The 22,086-nt window shown below is 43.5% G+C and overlaps 2 protein-coding genes across 13 annotated transcripts in view; one reads left to right on the top strand and one right to left on the bottom strand.

Moving 5' to 3' along the window:
* SFI1 (SFI1 centrin binding protein) overlaps window positions 1-1,597 on the bottom strand; it is a gene marked incomplete at its 3' end in the record, with an annotated part of 75,163 nt that extends 73,566 nt beyond the window's left edge. For 4 of the 7 annotated variants that reach the window (XM_082640667.1, XM_082640670.1, XM_082640671.1 and 1 more), the window contains exon 1: window positions 1,413-1,596. Of the gene's footprint in view, window positions 1-1,412 lie in introns of all 7 variants that reach the window. The other 3 variants (XM_082640666.1, XM_082640673.1, XM_082640669.1) reach the window with 2 other exon arrangements.
* Window positions 1,598-5,805: 4,208 nt separating this feature from the next.
* Window positions 5,806-22,086, top strand: part of EIF4ENIF1 (eukaryotic translation initiation factor 4E nuclear import factor 1) — a 41,207-nt gene continuing 24,926 nt past the window's right edge. For 3 of the 6 annotated variants that reach the window (XM_082641089.1, XM_082641090.1, XM_082641088.1), the window contains exons 1-4: window positions 6,220-6,363; window positions 7,021-7,140; window positions 19,417-19,490; window positions 21,300-21,427. In XM_082641089.1, the coding sequence (XP_082497215.1) occupies window positions 6,277-6,363; window positions 7,021-7,140; window positions 19,417-19,490; window positions 21,300-21,427 (409 nt within the window). In that variant the 5' untranslated portion in view covers window positions 6,220-6,276. Of the gene's footprint in view, window positions 5,879-5,959; window positions 6,062-6,219; window positions 6,364-7,020; window positions 7,141-17,126; window positions 17,382-19,416; window positions 19,491-21,299; window positions 21,428-22,086 lie in introns of those variants that run through there. The other 3 variants (XM_082641092.1, XM_082641091.1, XM_082641093.1) reach the window with 3 other exon arrangements.

Below are 22,086 nucleotides of genomic sequence, written 5' to 3'. Positions count from 1 at the left end.
AAAAAACACCAGGGATCTGGGCAACAGTGAATCTAACACAAAAGAATAGTAAAAAGAAACAAATCCCAGGACAGACGTGAAAGTAAGTCTCTGGATTAGAACTGGGAACAGCTGGCGAAGCAGAGGAGGAAAGTCTCCAGGAAAGAAATGGAACTGATGGTTTGGAGAGAATGCAAAAAATTACTGACAGGTTTATGAGAAATACTGAAGCATTCAGAAAAAAACATTAGTGATCTGTGCATGGAACACTAGGAAAATAAGAAAATAAGACAATTATTAATTCTCAGAAAAAATGACAGGATGTACGAGAAAGGAAGAGTTGCAGTTCGTCTACTCGGTTCAGCAGTGAATATCTGTTATATAATGTAAACACTGACTATTAACAACAAATTACCACATAACCACGTTGGTGAGATGAGGGAAGAAAACCTGTGCATCTCCCATGAATGGTCAACACTTAACGTGTAAACCTAACAAATCAAGAAATATCACCTATAAGGTTATTTACTTCCAATTTACAAATAACATCAGGAGGAACAGAAGAATGGAAATTGGAATTAGAGCCTGGAGACTATTTTCTAATTTAAGGTTTTAATACTAATTTTTAAATACACTTGTGAATTCGAAAAATGTAAAAGTATCTTAAAGAAGTTTCTACGGTATTCTGCAGCTTCTAACAATAACTGAGAAATGAATGATCTTACTAAAGAAAAGCAAGAAAATACCTAAATTTATATACTAGGTCGCAGAATAAGTTTCAACTACTTCTTCCAGGAGGCCTTCCATGACACCTCCAAGTCTCATATTTTCAAGGCACTTAGGCGGGTACCATGCCACCTAGAGTGTATAGATTAGATTCAAAATAGCATTCATGGAGCTGGTACTCTGTGCCAGGCACAGTACTAAACAGTTTTCATTAATTACCTGCTTTAATACAACCACCCCAACAGGTGGTAACCATCTTTATTTTAAGGAAGAAGTGCCCCAGGTCACCAGCTAAGTAGGACAGCTGGGGCTGGTACTCAGGGCCCTAACACGATTCAGTCAACAAATCTTTACTATAATCCAGAGGTTGACAATAAATCTGAACGGCCTCCCATCAAATAAAAACGGAGCACTAATCTCCCGCTGCGGGTGTTTGTCCAATTGGCCCTCGGGGCTCAGGTGTGGCCCCTGCGGTCTGAAAACCCTCGCCCGTCGCTCGGCCACGCAGCAGGGATCCAGAAACCCCGAATTCGGATACGCGCACGCTAACGAGCCTTGCACTGACGCGGCACCGGCACCCGCCTGCGGCGCCCCACACGCGCAAGAGGACGTCGGGCGAGGAAAGTGGGCCCCGGGAGCCGTCCTGCGCGCTCTTTCCACCTCTCCTCCAACTCTCGGACCTCAGCCCCATGGGGAGGTAGCCTCACCTGCACTTCTAGAGGAGGAGGAAACGGACGCTCCCACAGGGTAGTCACCGGCCAGGCTCGGAGGGACGTGCGCTCGTCGGTGGGCTCCGGTCGGAGAGGCCGAGCACTCCCGCCTCACGCCTTAGAGAACTCCTGGAAGACGCGGCCTGGTCTCCTTAGGCCCGCCCGTCCTACGCTAGCCTCCACGCTTTCCCGCCCCTTAAGACGCAGATCTCGCGCCGGCCCCGCCCCCGTCTCCACGGCGACGCGGCGTGCATGAGGGACGCCCAGCCCGAGACCCGGGAGTTAGCGGAGCCTCAGGGCAGCAGGTGACGCACCTCCCTGTGGCCGCCTTGGAGCCCCAGCAATGCGAGTTGGCCCTGAGGTGCATGGATGGACGCGCTGTCAGGGCGGCCCCGCGGAGGGCTCTCTGCCTCCGTGGCCCACTCGCTTCTTTCACAGCTCAGCCTCCCACTGCTACTCTTAGACAAGAGGAGTGGGAGCTGTTTTGAAGCGGATTCCCGAGTTACGCTTCGCGCGTCAAGCACCAGGGACGAGGCTCCCCTGTAGAGGCTGGCGCGGACCGCGGCCTTCCTTCCCCCACCTCCGGGCTCCCGCGTGAGCCTCTCTGGCTCTCGGTTCTCGATGGTTTCCGGGGAACGCAAGCCGGTTCCCGGGGCCTGGGGCGCGCGCATTCGTAGACTGGGAGGTCGTCAATCTTGACCGCGCGGGTGAGGGTTGCCCCGCCGGCGAATTAACATTATCCCAGGTTGATTGCGTCTCTTAACCATTACTTTTAAAATGTAATTAACAAGCATTGTTAGTAAATAGTCATTAATTTAAAAGATGATCAGAGTGGGCCCAAATTTTTAGAAGTGGGGATGGGAGACGGTAGGTAGGGCATTTTTTTAAAATTAACGAATAGTTGATTTACAATGCTGTTAGTTTCAGGTATACAGTAAAGTGATTCAGTTTTATGTATATATATATACACTATTCTTTTTCAGATTATTTTTCATTATAGGTTATTAAGGTAGGGCATTTTTATATCCTTTTCTCCTGTGCTTTGTAAAGCATCATTTGAAAGCACTTGAGATTTCTGGTGGAGAGCGCAAAGGCTAGCATTATGCATTTAAATGCTTGAAAGATTTTACGTTAAAAACATGAGGGAAAAAAACTTATTTGGTGCCTTGGTATTAGAATCACAGGTAATTTGCATTTTTGCTCGATTTTTTTACCTATGTTAATTTTTGTAATTAAAAGTGTTTAAAAGAAGTTCCACTTTAGCGGGACACGGGAACCAATCTTTAATCTGAAGTTATGTGGCAAAGTAGTTTTAAAATAATTTAGTTACTTTCAAAGTCCTGATTAACACTGTAATACTTACTGTAATGTTACTCTTATAAGTACTTTATTAAATAACATTTATATAAATTATAATCCAGGATGATAAATCAGTAAGCATGCTTTCTAAATGATTTGCTGATACTTTGTCATGTGCATTTACCACCATCAGCTTTGACTAATTTAGGAAGGAATTAAAGGCATTTCCATTTGAATTATAATGAAAATAATTAGTCCCATTGGGTAAGATTAGAAAACAATATAGAATAACAATAGCTAGTGCAGCAGCATTTGGTGATGTCAGACTCTTTTAACTACTTTGCATATATAAAATCAAAGATGTAAAGTGCCAGAAAGGGTTTAGGCTCAGCAAATAATTTGCTCTATGGTCTTACAGAAGTCTCTTAATAATTTCTTTGTAGTCGTTGAATACATGATGCCACAACTGTGAAACTGTTCAAATCCTATTTTCTTGGAAGTAGGGATTACCCTTGTAGAAAGAAAAGCTGAGTAGAAAAAAGCTCATTTAGAAAGGTGCAGAGCAGTGGAGGTCTGAGTTGAGGCTGCTCTCAAAGTTTTTAGGTTTCTGATTTCTATTTGCTTCTCTGCTGTTCTTGGACTGTTAATTTCCCCAACTGACTGAAAGTTGGGAGTCCCCTTATGCCAAATTTTGAAACAAGAATTTGAACCTAAACCAAGATCTTACAAATATTTAGTAAAGAAGTAGAATCTTTTTTCTCTTACTCTCTCAAAGGGGTTCCTATTCTGATATTTGAAAATTCATTTTCGTTGCAAAAGGGGGCATTTAGAATTACAAATTATCATTCCTGCCAAAGAGAATAACATTCAAAAGCGACAATGAAACAAGGATTTGCAAGCATCTAGCTTTTACATGACACAGGTGAAAGAAGTTAGTTCACAGATGCCCTCCCTTAGTAAATGATTACCTTTATTCCTAGGTAATAATCGTCTTCTCCTTTAATAAGGACAGATTAAGGCTTTGAGAGGTAAGAAGTGAGTTGAGAACGTGGTTCTACAAGACATTAAAGAAGAGCCTGGGGGAAGAGTACATCCTCCATAGGATAGACCAGAGGACCCAGGAAATGAGCTTCAGGCCAGGCCTTTATCATAATAGCTACAATGCCTTGAGCACATTTCATATATGGCTGGTGGTAATTTAAAAATATGCCCACAAATTCTGTGACACTCTTCCCTTGAATATAGGCCAGCCTTAGTGATGCCTATCTAAGGAACAGCATGTGGCGTAACAGACAGTGACTTCGAGGCTAGGCTGTGCAACTGTCTGGCCCTCTCCTAATTGGACACTTGCCTGGGAATCTAGCCACCATGTTATGAGGGAGCTCAGGCCACAGAGAGACCAGGTTTAAGTGTTCCAGGAGTAGCTCCATTGGTTCCAGATGACAGCCACCACCAACCACCAAACATGTGAGTGAATGAGCCATTAGATGTTCCTAGCACACAGCCTTCCAGCTGATGTTGAAGGGAGCAGAGACCAGCTGTCCCAGTTAGGACCACCCCAAATTACAGATTTGGTGCAAAATAAATGTTGGGTTAAGCCATTGAGCTTGGGGATAGTTTGTTACACAGCAAAAGATAACCAGAACAGTGGTTTTAATGTTATCTCTTTAAAGCCTGAAAAGTAGGTACTGCTATCTCTTTTTTTTTTTTTTTTTTTGCGGTACGCAGGCCTCTCACTGTTGTGGCCTCTCCCGTTGCGGAGCACAGGCTCGGGACGCGCAGGCTCAGCGGCCATGGCTTACGGGCCCAGCCGCTCCGCGGCGTGTGGGATCTTCCCGGACGGGGGCACGAACCCGTGTCCCCTGCAACGGCAGACGGACTCCTAACCACTGCGCCACCAGGGAAGGGAAGCCCTGCTATCTCTTTTTGATAGATGAGTAAACAGGTTCAAAAAAGTGAAGTGACTGGCTCTGGTTTCACAGAGTGGCAGAGCCAGGATTTAAGAGCTTCAAAAAAATTGGCCTTCTTCACTTCTCCACAGTGGCTTGCAGAGAGGATAGTTGTGAGAAACTCATTTTATTCATCATTACAGACGAAAAGAAAAAGTTTTAGTAATTGTTTTGTTGTCCGTTGCCAATACTCAAGGACGGGAACTTAGTGCTCAATCACTGCCCAATCGGCTGATTTCACAAGTGAAGCTCAAAGAAAGTAGGCCCCTTCAAAGAAATGTAGACTTCGCTATACTTTGCGAGAAAAATTACATTTCCCTCCAGAGCCATGTATCATTCCACGGTCCCACTGGGCAGAAACCGGCTCACACGTGATCTCCGTCAAACCTTTCCTCCCCGCATGGCAATTACTCTCATTTGTTCAGAGAGGAGGAAAATTATACGTGCGTCTGTGTGGCCGTCAGACGGTCTCAGCACTACATACTAACAGCCTGACATTCGCAGTTTCATCTTTCACCCAAACGCACTTGCACTTCTTCCGGTGCAGGCTATGGGGCGGGAAAGAACATTTCAATGAATTTGTCAGTCGCCCGTAGCTCATTCAAAAGCAACCGTGGCAAGTTTGCTTATTAATGCAGCAAAGCGTAATCTCGCTTATTCCTCATACACATAGAGGCCATTTTAATAAGAGCGAAACTCAGAAGTCAGAACTTTGCCCAAGATTACACCACCAGTAAAAAAAAAAAAAAAAAAAAAAGAGCCAAGGTTCGAACCCCAACCGGAAGGCGCACAGCCCTCAAGTTCGCCTAACTCAGATTCCCGCTGCCGAAGCCCCAGGGTTCTCTTGCTGACGCGAACCGTGCAAACGCTGCGGCCGACCCACTGCATGACCGCGGTAACCCTCCTTGGAGAGCCGCCGGGCGGGGGTCGCAAGCTTCAAGCTCCGCCCCGCCCTGAAGCGCACGTGGGAACTGGGCGTCCTCCCCGGGGCTGCCCACGACAACCGCCTGCGAACACCTGGGAGGGCTTCCGCGGCCCCCGGCCAAGCCTCCTCCCCCTGCCGTCATCCCCTCCCGGCCTCCGCCTCCCCGCCGCCGTGCGTACGCAGGGGCCGGCGCCCAAGGAGCGCGCCGCGATGTTTCCTTTTTCCGGCTGGCACCGCCACGGACACCTCACATCCGGGCGCGCGTCGGCGAAGGCTGCGCTGGGGCCCGGGTGCGTGGAGGGAGTTATTAAGGGGGAGGGGGCCGGGGAGGAGGGGCGGAGGGCTGGGCTGCGGTTACGGCGGCTGAAGGGAGACAATCTGAGCGGGTGGGGGGGGGCGAGAGCGAAGGCCGCGCGGAGCAGCCCTCGGACCAGCGCGGGCGGCGGGCAGGGGAGCTGCGGCCGAGGCACCGAGTAAGGGCTGGGTGGCAGCGGGGGCGCCGGGATTCGGGGCGCCGCGCGCCTGGGCCCGCGGGAAGAGAAGGGGCGCGGGTGCGCTGCGCCCAGGTTCGCGGGCGTGAGCGCGAGCGCCGGGGCGCGCGCGGGGGCCGGGCAGGGGCGTGAGGCCAGCGGGGCGGCCGGCTGGCAGCGGGCGGGCTGGCGGGGCCCGAGCCGCCCTGCCGGGGCGGATGGCGGCGGGCCTATACCGGCTCCAGCTCGGAGCGCCCGGGCCGGGGTATTCGGCCTCCCCGCTTCCTCCGGCCCGCCTCCCCTCCGTGAGTACTGTCCCCGCCCATTCTCCGAAGGAGGCCTCTGGGCCGGGGCCTGCGCGAGAGGCTGGGGGTTGGGGTCTCGGCCAGGGGAAGCTGAGTTTTGCAGCTGAAGCCGGCGCTCGCCCCTTGCTTGCCACGGGCTCCCCTGACATGTCCACAGGTGCAGCTGGCCTAGTGAGGGGCGCTCGGGCCCCGTTCCCAGTCCCTGGCCTCCGGTAACAAGGAGCAGCTGGCGCCGTCCATTGGCAAGTGACAGGCACTTTACCACTGCCCGACTTCCCGGATTCCCAGCTCCAGCCAGTCTCCTACCTGCCCCCACTCCGAGAAACTTCCCCACTACTGCCTGAACGGCCCTCACGGGTGGCAGCGACTAATGTTGGTTTCTTTTTGTATTAAAACTGCTTAAAGGCTGGACCCTGATTTGGGCATGTTGCACTTCTCCTTTCCTTACCCTGTTGATGCTTAGAGCTCTTTGCTAGAAGAGGTATCTAAGTACCAGTGTTTCTGTTTCCAAGTGGGGTCTGGTTTATAGCATAATTGTTGGGTGAGGGTTTTTTTAAAGGTAGTTAGTCTAAGAGATATGAATTTCCGTTTCTTAAACAGTCAGGACTTATGAAAATTTATTGTTCTCGGTGACAGTTTTGTGCTGATTTCTTCCAGGTGCAAAGAACTGTAGACCAAGGAGCCATGGATAGAAGTGTGGGTGAAACAGAAAATGGAGATGCCTTCCTTGACCTGAAGAAGCAACCGGCCTCCAAATCCCCGCATCGCTATACAAAAGTAGGCTCTGTTATTAATGAAATAGTGTTTCTTTATAGGTGAGGAGGTTAGTAACATTGTGTAGGAATTTCATTAGTATTATTTAAAGTGGTAGTCTCATTCTGACTCACTATGTGAACTAAATATTAACTAGATTTAGTAAAGCATTGCTTTGAACTTTTTTCTGCAGTGTGAATACCCAGAGTTTAAACTAGAATTTGCCTCTAAGTAGCCTTCAGGTGAAGGGAATATTGGCTCGATATTCCCTGTGTGAATTTGTGGGTCAGTATATGTTGGCAGACGAATTCTGTAACAGCTGTGTAATTGGTATGTTACTGACTTACATTCCATAGAGTAAGGATTTCAGCTCTGGGATGCCTCACAGAAATCAGTGTCCTCTGTATTGATGTTTCCTTGAGAGGCGAACTCCCCACAGGAATATTCTTTGGTGTGTTTGCCTAGGGTAACCAGATTTTTTAATTCTTTTTTTTTTTTTTACTTCCTGTTGTAAAATGCATATGGACTCAACAAAAGTTAAGACTTAAAGCTAAAAATTCGTGGTGATTTAAAACTCCTCCAGATATCTCCTCTTTCAGGGGGGTGGGGGAGGAGGAATCACCTCAAGGTTATATATTTATTGAAGCTATTGTTTCACTGTCCTGTGGGCTACTGAACATTTCTGAAGAGGTTGACCGGAGCAGTGAATTCTTTCCTAGTCCACTGAACTGTGTTGAGCTGGAGTACATAAAATGTGCATGGGACTGTTGACGGGAAGGGTTGTGTCCTAGTTGGACCCATATCTATTACTTCCCTGGTGTGAACCCCATCAAGGATTCTAACGTGGTTATTGTCCCTGGCTTCCCAGGATACTGATTGGTTAGTATTTTAAACTCGGGCTTTGTTTGTGTACTGATGCTACTACTCTTAACTACTTGATAAACTATCTGATGCTATTGGAGTAATATTCATTTTTAGCATAAAAAAAAAACTTGAGGAAAAGAGTGTTTTCAGGTGTAAAAGAGTTTTGGTTAATTGCTGTGTTAATACAATCTGTTTTGGCATGACAGAATGTGAGTTGATAGAAAGCACTTTACTTCTTCACTCAGATTTGGTCTTCCCAAATATATTATAGTTTCTCTCAAACCTGGGAGTGCTTGTATAGTATTTCACAACTTAAATTCATTACCCAAAATGTTGACAGGTGAAATCTGAATGGAGAAAAGCTTATTAAATGAAGGGAAAGTGATTTGAACTGCTCTTACTGATATAAGCTCATGTGAATTCAGGTCTCCCAACGGTTTTTGAACAAAAATTCTGACTGGTACTTTACGTGTAGAGTCCAGGCATAGAGGCTTTTGAATCACTGTCACACACTCATCAGAGGGTAGTATGTATATTTCATCTTTAATGTATATCCATCTTTATGCATGTCATTTTTAGGAAGATATTATTAGTCTTTCTTAGTGTAGAACTTATATATGTCTATAGTAAAGACTGAGAAGCTCCGTTTTGCCCATTTTTGACAATCCAACCTCAGAATTCTGCCATGCTTAGATAACTGTCAACCTAAAAATTTCTTTAAGGCACATTTAAGTTTACATTCAATGGTCTTCTCTCCCCAATTTAGTTAGAAATAGTTTTACTTTCCACTTCATTCAAGAGTACTTAGTTAATGGCAATTTTAGGGTCATGTTTAGGCAGTGTTGGGGTATTAGAGTAGTGCTTTCATATATATGTTTCTCAGCACTCTGGTTATTTTATGTGGGGTTTGAGGCAAACTAAGCCTTTTTCCTTTTGAAGGAAGTTTGAAACAGTCCAGTGTTCTGAGCACTGTAATAAGTGTCTTTTGGTTCCACAGCTGGAATAATATTTGAACCATCGTACTCCCTATTTACATATTGGGATCAAACTATTGGAATAAATAAAACATTTAGTAATGTTTCTGCTGCTTCAGGTTCACAAGCTAGAAGATTTAGAAGCAGTAGAAGGAAACTGTCCTCAGTGACTTTTGTAAGTGATGTCTTTTCTGAAAACCTTTGTAACTGAGGGATTTGTAGTTAACTACAGGGTCAGAAAAACACTGGCCAGATGAGAGGGTTTCTTAAGCTTTGACCCTTCTCCATTTAGTAGTATTCAGTTGTTTTATGGGATAACACGAATTGTCTTCAGAATTCGAGGTTTTTTCCCCATGAAGGTGGAGGAGTTCAGGTGTTTGGTGAGTGCTTTTCAAGGTAACAGACCAGAGTTTCCTGTGTGGTAGGACATCCTTTAGTCCAGCTTGCTTCTCAAACCTTAATGTGTCTGGGGATCACCTGTGAACCTTGGTAAAGTGTGAATTCTGATTGTTAGGGCAGGGGTGGACTTGAAAATGTGGCCTTTTTTTTTTTTTTTTTGGTGGTACGCGGCCCTCTCACTGTTGCGGCCTCTCCCGTTGCGGAGCACAGGCTCCGGACGCGCAGGCTCAGCGGCCATGGCTCACCGGCCTAGCCGCTCCATGGCATGTGGGATTTTCCTGGACCGGGGCACGAACCCGTGTCCCCTGCATCGGCAAGCGGACTCTCAACCACTGCGCCACCAGGGAAGCCCCAAATGTGGCCTTTTAACCAGCTCCCAGGTGGTGCCCTTTCTTCTGGTCCACTGACCATGCTTTGAGTAGCAACGCTTTAGTCTTCCGTGGAGAACTTGAAATATGGTGTTGATGTTGTCAAGCAACTCAGGGGCATAGTTACTCCCCAGGGTTCAGTTGGTGTCCATTGTGTTTCCATGAATGTCTCAGGAACTCAAGTTAGGGTCACATTGGGAATTTTCAGGCCTACTCCTAAGCCTCAGTGATTATTAATTTGGATGGTTAGGAGTAGCTTTATTATATGCACCTGCTATCCTGAGGGTCTTGAGCCCTTAATTTATAAACCCACTCGGGTCCATTTTGCCAGGCCAGATTCCTAAGATCAAAAGCTATGTTTTGGTAGTATTCAAATGTGCATTTTTCTAAAGTGATTGCATTGTGTTGAAAGACTTTGGGAGGTTATAGAATGGGGTCTCACATCAAAAGTCATGGATTAAAACTGGTTTAGACAGTGGTTCTCAAAGTGTGGTCCTCAAAAGTACCACTTAGTATCATCTGGTAAATTGTTAGAAATACAAAATCTCGGGCCCCATCTCAGAGGTATTGAATCAAACTCTAGGGTTAGGGCCAGCCATCACCGGCTGAATAACAAGTAATTCAGAGAATTCTGACTCAGATTCAAGTTTGAGAACCATTAGTTTAGAAAACAGGAGGTAGTGAGGCTTATTAGTGGAAAAAGTTTGGGACTCATTCAGCTTTTTCTTACCTTCATCAGTGGTCCTTGTTTACCAGTTCTTGAGATGTAGTACCTGCTCTTCTATTAGTGATACCATCTTCTGCTTGAAGTACAAAATAGAAATGCTTTGGCCTGTCCCACTATTCTGATCCATGTTTTTTTCTTCAAGTGAACAGACTGATTTTCTTAGGTCACAAAGTATTATGTACTTTGTGCTGTTTCTCCTTTGCTCCTGTAGCTTGCCACTGACTCCTTATTGAATGCTGTCACCTGCCAGTTGGACACGGAATAAAAGCGGAGGACACTCAGAATATTCAGCTTGATACTGACCAATGTTAACCATGCATGTTAAATCTACCAGCTGAAAAATAGGTGTTGGATTATCTGAGTTATACCTGTGTGCTCTTCATTACCTTGACTGGTTATAAATTGGCACTGTTTTATTTGTCATTGTAGGGATATTTAAAGGAGGCCACCCTAATTTGTGGCTGATGGGCAGTTGGTCACAGTGGTACAGCCATGTTTGTGTCTTTGCTTTGTTTCTTTGTTTTGTTTTGTTTGTTTTGGCCATGCCACACAGCTTGCAGGGTCTTAGTTCCCCGGCCAGGGATTGAAGCCGGGCCCCAGCAGTGAAAGCACCAAGTCCTAGCCACTGGACCACCAGGGAATTCCCTGTCTTTGCTTTAAAATCATTAAGAAAACAGACAAGCAACTGAAGTGGACTGATATGAGTAATCCTTCTAGCCTTCTTGGAGAGAATCAGTTGCAAGACTTGAAGTCAAGCCTTTGAAAATACTCTTTGATTTAAATTCTAGGTTGAAATCAGTAGTCCGATGGTCAGTTTTTGCTATACAAAGATCTTGTTTAATAACTTCATGTGTATCTCATAAACTGAGTTGAATAGTAGGCTCTAACAGGTCATTTCAGTGAGGTACTTAGCTATAAACTTCTAAGCTAGTATAAAAATAGTGGTGCCTGTTTATATGGGGGAAGGCAGAATCGTGGTACAAAAAATCATGATACCATGTTAATGTTTCAGCTGTCCAGAAACCTAACTGGAAGTTCTTAGAGGGGGCTGGCTGGCAACACCATAGATACTGTCTTCTGACTGCTCTTTCCTACCTGTTCCGATTTTAAGTCATCTTGAAAAGTTGGGATTAAGGGCCCTTGCCCCCTTGGGTATCATCTCCTTCCTCATGGTGGGAACTTCTAGTTAGATAAGGAGCCAGTCATTTCACAATTGGAACGTCTGACATAGAAATCTGTGGTTCTAGCACCCCTTCCTAAATCTTTGGTTCAGGAAGGGGTGCTGTAAGAGGAGCTGGCTTAGGGGAAGCCTGCCCGAGGAGGTGGCAGTTTGTTCAGGGTTCCCAGCAGTCCCACTGGACTGGGACAAACCCATCACTGAGTGACAAAGCTGCTGGGAGGGGTTGGGCACCTTCCCCTGTCCTCTCAAGAGAATCACTGGAGAGGAGAGGGTAAGGGGCCACTGAGCCCCACTGCCTGGTTTGGGATCCCCCACTCTTCCACCTCCTTAACCTGTGTTGCCTTCAGTCATATTCTCAACTTCTCTGACTCTCATCTTTTTCCTCTGTAAAATACAGATAGCATAGTATCTAACCCATAGGATTTTTGTGGGGAATAAATGAGAAAATGAATATCAGGTGCTTAGAAAAGTGGCTGGCACACAGTACATGTTAAAAACTGCTTATGATGGGGGCTTCCCTGGTGGTGCAGTGGTTGAGAGTCCGCCTGCCGATGCAGGGGACATGGGTTCGTGCCCCGGTCCAGGAAGATCCCACATGCCGCAGAGCGGCTGGGCCCGTGAGCCATGGCCGATGATCCTGCACGTCTGGAGCCTGTGCTCCGCAACGGGAGAGGCCACAACAGTGAGAGGCCCGGGTACCGCAAAACAAAACAAAAAAACTGCTTATGATGTAATGAAGGTAGGGGGAGATACTGAAAGATAGCTTCTTTAGATACCACCTTTAGATCAAGGTGCTTATTTTCTAAATGTCACAGTAACCATCTCCATTTTAATATGAAACCAGAAAGCACTATGTAGATGTAATGCTACCACCCTAAAAATGATTTTCATAAGTTTCCTTCTGGTCCTTATTTACCTGCTTAGTTCATGTTTTACATTGCTTTTATCGATTGTATAAACGCATTTAAAAGCCAAGGTTTATTTTTATTGTTTTGGCCAGATCAACAGAAAAAGCAAGGTTTCCTTTTTTTTTTTTCCCCTATTCCCATTTTCTTAGCTTCACATAAATCCTTTCAATAGAAGAAAGTCTTTGCATCAAATCAGCCACCATTAGAGGCTTGGGTGAATTCAGGTGCTGAGTCCTGCTTATCAGCTCTGCAGGATCCTGTTTGCATCCTGACCTGCCTGTAAGAACTGTTCTAAACAGTGCCCCTTTAGCAACAAACCTCATGAATGGGGGATGGTGGAAGGTATCTCATGCACCCCCTGTGTCATTCGTTCACCATTGCCCTGGCTGTCATCTATGAATGCCATTACCCCATTGTCATCTATTTTTAAAAGCTTTCTAAGCCTTTCAGAAAAGTCATGTGACTCATAGATTGAAATATCAGGTCAGTCAGCAACCATCTGAGAGCCTGATGGGCCAAGCCCAATGTTAGTGGGTATGTGGAGGGTGGGGACTAGAAGAGGAGGTCAAAGGGGGACCCAACCCAAGCACTGCCCTAGAGACATCTGCTTTCTTTAGGAAGAGCCAGGCACACATAGGTGAGATACTGGGGCACTTCTCGGGTGCTCAGACCACTAACAGTAAAATAAAAATATCCATGGTAATCATAAAAAATTGGGCTTTTTACTCTTGTGAATTGAATTCAGCTCACAGACGTAAAGAACATTTCCCCTTTCATCTCCTTCTATAAGTGACTTGTGTGAAATTCTATAACGTCAGATTGTCATCAGAATGCATAGCTGCTTCTGCAGGGGATTTCTGCAGAAAGAAACTGTATAAGGTTTTAACCACTGTTGCTTTGGGCTTATACTCACATCATTTGCTTTCTACTTTAATTCTGATCACTGAAAAGTGGGTGTCCATATTAGTAATTCCCAAATAGACTGTTCGGGAAGGCTTGACACATTTTCTTTAAGGAACGCTGCTAAAACTAAGAAAATGTGTTTATACTTCCTTGGATGTGGGACTCTTAGCCAATTAGCAGCTTGTTCTTGTCTGGTCAGGTTTTAGTAACCTATGCAAAAATTAAGGTCTCTGTTGATAACTCTTCTCTTGTCCAGATGACAATTTTCGTGAACTTGTTCACGATGTAAGTTTCTGTGGATTGTCAGGACTCTACAAAAGGGTACTCTCACATTCCCTCCTGAAACACTCATAGGGAAGGAGCACTCCCAGTTCAAAATGGGCACTTTGAAGTATTCTGCCTTTAGCCAAACTTGAAGGTTTTCTTTGAAGATATCCCAAAGGGATTCCTTTCCAGGAATAGTTGCTGTTAAGGACTCTTGAGATGGCAAGTTCAAGAAGACTTCTTTTGAGAGATTGGAGAGCAGTGGGGCCAGGGACCACAGTCATCTGCCTGTGCTGGCCACTAAGCATGGCACACAGGAAGTGTTCTGTGGACAGTTATGGAAGAGCAAACTTTGTGTTGACTTAGCTTATGGTTTCTCTCCTCCCCACTTAACTGGGGGATCCTCTCAGGCTGGGATACCATCTTAAGCAACTTAAGACATTGCTGAAGGTAACAGGTTTAGTTCTCTAACCCCAATGAGGAGGATCTCATTTTTCCCTAAATGTTGGGGTGGACCTTGGGCCACATTTTGAGAAACGTGATTGGTTTAAAGCACTACTTTTTAACCTCTGTGGGGTCCATTGGAGGTCTTTGGATAACCATTGGAGATGAACACTCATTGCAGAAATTGCACAAATGCGTTTTGTGTATGATTTCCTTGATGCCATGACACTGGTTTAAGAAGCCCTGCTCTCAAGGACAGTACCTGTAGTTTGAGCTAGATGTTTAAAGTTAATCCTAGGAGCTATTCAATCCAAGAATTGTTTGGTTTCCCCAGTTCTCAGCCTATTAATAAATTGCTCTTCATCCTCTGGAGACAAGAGGGCTGTGTTTTGGGCATTGCATTTGGTCAGAGGCATACCGTGGCACAGTTGGTGCTGCTGGCGTGGTTGATGCCTGTGTGCAACTCGCCCACTGCTCCACTTTGTGCTCTTACAGGCCTGTCAAGTTTGTACATTGAGCATTCACACCTAGAATATGCCAAGCGTATAAAGTCAACAAAGAAAACTGGAATAATATGGGAGGGAAAATTAAAACATTTTTACCAACCTGAGCCACTCTTTTGTATCCAAGAGTAGTTGGCATTTATAAATCTGTGATTAGAGCAGTAAGTCTGTAACAAGAGAAATTAAACAAAACATTAACCTCTGGTAACTAAACCTCTTAGTTTAATTTACTTAAAAATTTTTTTTTGTTGAGATAGAATTCACATACATAAAATTCACCCCTTTTAAAGTATACCATTTAGTGGTTTTTAGTAAATTCACAAAGTTGTACAACCATCACTACTATCTAATCCAGAATATTTTCATCTCGGCAAAAAAACTCTACCCATTAACAATCACCCCCGCCCCTTATCCCCTTCCCCCGGGCCCTGGCAACCATTAACCTACTTTCTGACTCAATGGATTTACCCATTTTGAACGTTGCATATAAAGAGAATCATACAGTATGTGACTTCTTTCACTTAACATAGTGTTTTCAAGGTTCATGTTGTACCATGTATGAGTACTTTATTCTGTTTTATTGCTAAATATTCCATTGTATAGGTTTACCACATTTTGTTTAACCATTTATCATTTGATGGACACATGGGTTGTTTAAACGTTTTGGCTGTTGTGAATAATGCTGTGAGCATTTGTGTACAAGTTTTTGTGTGAACATAATTTTTCATTTTTCTTTGGTTTATAACTAGGAGTGGGATTGCTGGATCATGTGGTAACTGTGTTTAAGTTTTTGAGGAACTGCCACCATTTTCCACAGCAGCCGCACCATTTTCCATTCCCATCAGCAATGTTAGAGGGTTCCAGTTTCTCTACATCCTTGTCAATACTTATTTTCCCTTTTTTTTAAAATAGCCATCCTAGTAGACATTACATGGTATCTCACTGTGGTTTTGACTTGCATTTGCCTGATGACTAATGATGTTGAACATCTTTCATGTGTTTGTTGGCCATTTGTGTATCTTTGGAGAAAAATCTATTGATCTTTTACCTGTTTTTTAAATTGGGTTATTGTCTTTTTGTTGTTGAGTTGTATGCGTTCTCTCTATATTCTAGACTCTTATCAGATACGTGATTTGTAAATATTTTTTTCTGTCCTGTGGGTTGTCATTTCACTTTCTTGATAGTGTCATATGAAGCAAAAAAATTTCTACATTTGAAGTCAAATTTATCATTTTTCTTTGGTTGCTTAGGCTTTTGTTGTCATAGCTAAATAACATTGCTTAATCCAAGGTCATGAAGATTTATACTTATGTCTTCTTCTAAGAGTTTTATAGTCATAGCTCATATGTTTAAGTCTTTGATACATGTTGAGTTTCTTTTTGTATATGGTATGAGACAGGGGTAAACTTTATTTTTTTGAACAGTTTTAGATTTACAGAAAAACTGGGAGCATATCTTATATTGGTATGGTACAGTTATTACAATTAACAATGTTGATACATTGTGATTAACTAAAGTCCATACTTTATTCACATTTCCTTAGTTTTAAACCAATGTCCTTTTTCTGTTCCAGGATTCCATCCAGGAGACCATATTACATTTAGTTGTCATCTCTCCTTAGCCTCCTCATTTCCCTTTTTTGTAAGGCTTTTTTTTTTTTTTACCTTTGTTCAAATATTTTTTGATCCCTGCAAATAGAACATTTTGGTCCATCTACATGTTTTGCGGCTGTGTTAAAATTTTAATCTTTGCAAGTTGACTCCTAAATAGATAGATAAAATCATTAGCGTTTCAGCAAACAGCTGTAGTAATAATAGAGAACACCTATCACTTGGCCTCCCTATTATCATTTGGAGTTAAAAGTTTCAAACAGAGCCTCATTGTTTAGAAACTTTTTGTATATTGAGAATATACATATTTAAGTATGAAATATATTGCCCTTGGTTTAATAGTATACTAGGGTTCTTAGTTTAAAATTCGGATTTGAGGGTGGTGGAGTGAGGGGATATGTAATAATCTTTGGGTTGCTTCTAATAGCAGAAGATTGCTTTGCAGTGTTTTTTCCTGTAGTGTATAAGTATTTCCTATATTACAAGGTCCTTCCTGTTTTTACTGGAAAATGTTTTAAGCCCTACTGTTCTTAGGATTTCTGTATTGTTGCATCTGCAATCATCATAACTACTATTGGTCCATCTTCCCCACCCCTCACCACCAAATTTGTGTCACCCCTGCCCTTCTGACACTGTGTTCACCATGCAGATTTCACTGGACTCCAGTCTCTACCTGCAATTTGCAGGTGATATGTCAGTACTTTGACAGTTTTTTTCAGAATTTTGAGTAGCCTTTAGACATTTCCTTATATTTGGAATTCTGTTTATCTCAGACTTCCAAATTTTTCTAGGTATTTCTACCCAATTAATAAGACATAATTCATAAATGAATCGTAAATAAATGTAAATAATTGACATTCTGGTTTTAAAACTAAAATGTCATCTTGTTCTAGGGCATTTTGCTATTTCTCACCTAATGGAGAAAACATTTAGGTGCCTCAGGTGTCTGAAGATACTGAGTAATTTCATGACATGCTTATATGCTGTGATTCCTGTAGGCTGAGAGAGTAATTCTATCCCTCCATATTTACCCCAAGATATGGGAAGCAGTGATCAGAGAAGCAGCAAGCATTCTGTTGTGAGGCCTGTGACGGGGGTGTTGGAGAGGCTGCAGCACAATGGTATATGCTTTTTTGCAAGGCAGTTGTAGCATTTTACTGGTACTGAGAGTTTGGGAACTGCTGTTTTTAACTTTACTATGAAAATGTTTATATAAAAAGGAGGCAGTGGTTTTGTGTGTATGCATGTGTATGAGCAGGTGTGTGTGTGTGCACACGTGTGCATATATAACTACACATATTTCCTAGTTCTGCTGAGAGGGCCTAGAAGCAAATGAGGATACCCAGTTCCCAAGTCTTGATTTATTATACTATTCCCCACTTAAAGGAACTTGGATTTCTTGAGAAATGGCTGACTCTGGGGTTAGGACAGGATGGGTACAACGTAAGATAGAAAGTAAGAAAGTGCTTTTAAAAAATGATGGGGCATCTCAAAAGGATGCGGGAGCCAGCTTGAAGAGACTCTCAATTTGAGCACCAAAATAATTAAGGACATTAATGAATTATAGACCATTGGAAAAGCTGGGAATCTGTGAGCCCATGTCAATAATAAATAGGTAAATAAAAGGGGAAGAAGGGAGGGTTTGTATTTACAGTGGACTGTCAAGTGCCTGACTGGTAATTATGGAGGGAGGCCTACAGTTGAAAAATCAAGATTGGTTTGGCTCAGAATCACCAGTAGATGCTAAATTTATGGGGAAATACTGATGAAGGCCAGAATATTTGGATGATTTTAAAGTGTCTCCCCCACAGATTGCGTACTGATTGTAAGTGGGAATGTAGTAACTAAAGAGTAAAACTGGAGAATACCTTGATCAGGTGGTTAACATCAAGTTAACATCACTGATGAGGGGCAGATGGGTGACATAGGCATCCAGAGGTGATGCTCTGAGGTGGACATCTGTTAGGTTAGTATTCTGCTCCAGAGATGCTTAGCCTCAATCTAATCATGAAGAAACATTAGACAAACCTAAAATGAATAATGTTCTCTTTAAAAAAAAAAAAAAGTAGGCTTTATTCTTTAGAAATGCTAATGTCATAAAAGACAAAAGAAGTTGTAGAAATGTTCCAGATTAGAGACCAAAGAGACATGACAACCAATATCTGGTTCTAGACTGGATCCTGTGTTAGATTCTAATAAAACGTAATATAAAGGACATTATTGGGTCATTTGACAAAATTGGAATCCAGAGGGATAAAGTGGTATTGATAACTGGTTGTATAAAACTGACAGCACTTCTCAACCAGGTTCTGCAGAAGTGAGCCCTTATGCCCTAAGGCATCCATTGTATGTAATAGAGTCTCTTCTCTCCTGTGCATCTAAAATGATACTGGCCAAGTATAATCCTTGGGAGAATGGAAAAATAGTCACTCAAATTATTTTCTATAGGGCTTAATTCTCTCATAGAGCCACAAAAAAAGGCTGTGAAAGAATATGCTCATTTTTAGGAAACAGGCACTGAAGTATTTAGGGGTAAAGGACCATGTACATTAAAAAAAAAAAATCTGTCCCCTTGTAAGTTGGCATCTAATGCATTTAAGACCAGTCAGAATAGCTGAAGATTTTTTTTTTTTTTTTTTTTTTTTTTTGCGGTACACGGGCCTCTCACTGCCGTGGCCTCTCCCATCGCGGAGCACAGGCTCCGGACGCGCAGGCCCAGCGGCCATGGCCCACGGGCCCAGCCGCTCCGCGTCACGTGGGATCCTCCCGGACCGGGGCCGTGCCCCCTGCATCGGCAGGTGGTCTCCCAACCACTGCGCCACCAGGGAAGCCCGTAGCTGAAGATTTTATGTAAGCCTGAAGCTACCATGCCTTGATCAGCGTTCAGTGTTGTGGGATATATTATTGGACAGACGTTTATGAGAGAGTGTGTTTTAGCAATAAACTGATCACTTACGTTATTTGCCAATTCTGCTTGAGCTTCTGGTGAGAACCTTGAGCTGACTCTGGTCCTTTCTGGAATAAGTCAGGGTGTAAATAAATAAGAACTGTATGAACTGCTTAAGGTAGACAGTCAGTTACTGGTAACAAAAATAAGTTGAAAATATGTGGCCCAAGAAATATTGTTCAAAATCACCGTATGATTTCTCTTTCTAGGAGGAGCTCTTGGATATTAAAGAACGCCCTCATTCCAAACAAAGGCCTTCGTGCCTCTCTGAGAAATACGACAGGTATCTGGGGGGGGTGGTCAACTTCTTGTTACACCAAACTTAATAAATGGAGTTGTATTGTTTTGCTGGAATTACGAGTGGGGAGATTTCAGGGGTAATGACATTGGGCTTCCACACAAATAAATTGCACGTAAGCTATGAACATGACTAAATAGCATCTCACTGCACTGTCTTCATCAGCTATGTTATTAATTAGCTGAAATTTAGAGATTTAAGCTGCAAGGAACTCTAAGGACAACTAAACCAATTCTCTTTCAACTAACTGGTGATGAAACTAAAACTAGAAAATGACACATTGGTCAAAGGCACATTGTCAGAAAGCAGAATTAAGACTTGACCAGAGTCTTTTCTCTCTACCAGTGGTTTTTTGCACTGTGCTTTGAGGGTCCTTCAAAGGCCTGCCTGGTGCAGGACGATCAGGAGGACTCTGGGCCTTCTATCAGTCCCCCACCCCTCACCCCCAAACAAGAGAACCATTCAACCATTCAGATTTTTGGGGGTGGTTTGTTTTGTTTTGTTTTCGCTGCACTGTATGGCATGTGGCATCTTAGTTCCCTGACCATGGATGGAACCCGAGCCCCCTGCAGTGGAAGCACAGAGTCTTAACCGCTGGACTGCCAGGGAAGTCCCCACATTAGCCCTTTTGCATCTTGGGCTCCTTCATAAGGTATAAAGCTTTGGTTTGAGAAGGCTATAGCTAAAAATGGTCTGAAAGTCTCTTAGAATAACCCTACATTGTATTTCTTATGGTTATCTTAAGACTTTAAGGTCACTTCTTAAATATCAAGGTAGATGGTTCATATTGGCCCACATTTTTTTAATATATATAGTGTTTAATTTTTTGATAGAATAGCACACGCTTTTTAAAATTTTGTACATGGACAGTTCAGAAGGTTGCTAACTCTGGACTCTTCACCACTTTCCCCTGGTGAGGGTGATACTTGAATAATGGCGATTCTAATTGGTTAGGAGTTTTTGCTAAGTCTCAGATTAGCTGGGGGTTTTCTTTGTTTTTGTTTTGTTTTTCCTTCATTAAAGCTGTAAAGGTTTTTTATGCCTCAAATTGAATTTTCTTGTTACAGCTGTTTCTTCTTGGCATAAAATAGTTATCATGGGCACATATTCCCTTTGATTCTGAAGTGGAGACATTGTGCCTAATAATAATAATGAAAATAAGAGAGATGGAGGAAAGAGTTTCTCATCCTAGCAGAGCTAGAGTTAGGTACCAGATCGTTGGGCTCCAAAGCTTCTCCTCTGCACACTGCACCACCTGCCACCCCATCAGTAGCGTGGGAGTAACAAAGTCAAACCCAGACTACACACTTTAGGCCCTTAAAGAGCTGTCTGTCCTACTTGTGGGAAAAACTGAGACTGTACATAGAAATTCTGGAAAATATACACTAAGCCTTCCAGGAGCTGCTTCCAATAAGAGGATTAAGGGGCTTTTTCTTCCCTGTACTAATCTTCAGTAAACTGAGTAATCAATATTTATGGAGCATTTCTTTGTATAGGACAGGCATAGATACTATAATCCATATGTACCCCAAGGTTTGTGGTCTGGATGTTTCATTTATGCACAAACCACTGCTTTTCAAGTGACTATTGCTATTATGTGAACAACAACAATGTATTGCTGAATTTATTAGTTGTTTTTGTTTTCATCTTAAAAGAGAGAACCATTCTGATGGCAACCATGAAGTTTTATATTGGAAAGGGGTTTCCATAACCTGTCACCTGAAGTAGTAGAAATTAAACTACATGTGTTATTCATGGTGCAAGTGCTAACTGTTGGTGCCCTTTGACTTGCAGTGATGGTGTCTGGGACCCTGAGAAGTGGCATGCCTCCCTCTACCCAGCTTCAGGACGGAGTTCGCCAATGGAAAGTCTGAAGAAAGAGTTAGATACAGATCGACCTTCCCTGGTGCGCAGGATAGTAGGTGAGCAGTCTCTGAGAAGTGGGGGCAGCAATTTTGGAGACAGTGCTCTTTGCTGCTGGCTTCATTCTTAGCTGTGAGAGTTTTATGCATTGGGAGAAAGTATCATTATCAGGAAACTGACCTAACAGTTCATTTCTTTTTTTTTTTATTATTTAATATCTGTTTTTTTAAACAGTTCATTTCTGATTAGCTAACAGAGTAAAATCATAGCCTTCCTACGTAGCAGTGGTGAGTAGACTGTATTAGGCTATGTGCTTTTGAATTAAAAGTACCAGGTCTTTCATTGAAGTGGATAACTGAGTTAGATGTGGGGACCCTAAAGCTGCGCTGGAGAGCTGGTTATGCCCAGTCTGAGGTGAGACTTTTCCTCAGGTATAAGTTAGTTCTGGCAATTCTTTTTTTTTTTTTTTTTTTGCGGTACGGGGGCCTCTCACTGCTGTGGCCTCTCCCGTTGCGGAGCACAGGCTCCGGACGCGCAGGCTCAGCAGTCATGGCTCACGGGCCCAGCCGCTCCGCGGCATGTGGGATCCTCCCGGACCGGGGCACGAACCCGTGTCCCCTGCATCAGCAAGCAGAGACTCTCAACCACTGCGCCACCAGGGAAACCCAGTTCTGGCAATTCTTAATTCACAATAGAGTATGATCCGAATACCGGGTTT

Source organism: Mesoplodon mirus (genome assembly GCF_964341445.2).
Source record: "Mesoplodon mirus genome assembly, chromosome: 13".
Lineage (NCBI taxonomy): Eukaryota > Metazoa > Chordata > Mammalia > Artiodactyla > Ziphiidae > Mesoplodon > Mesoplodon mirus.
The sequence above is the reverse complement of the archived record's forward strand: the minus strand, read 5'-3'. Positions and strand labels throughout refer to the sequence as shown.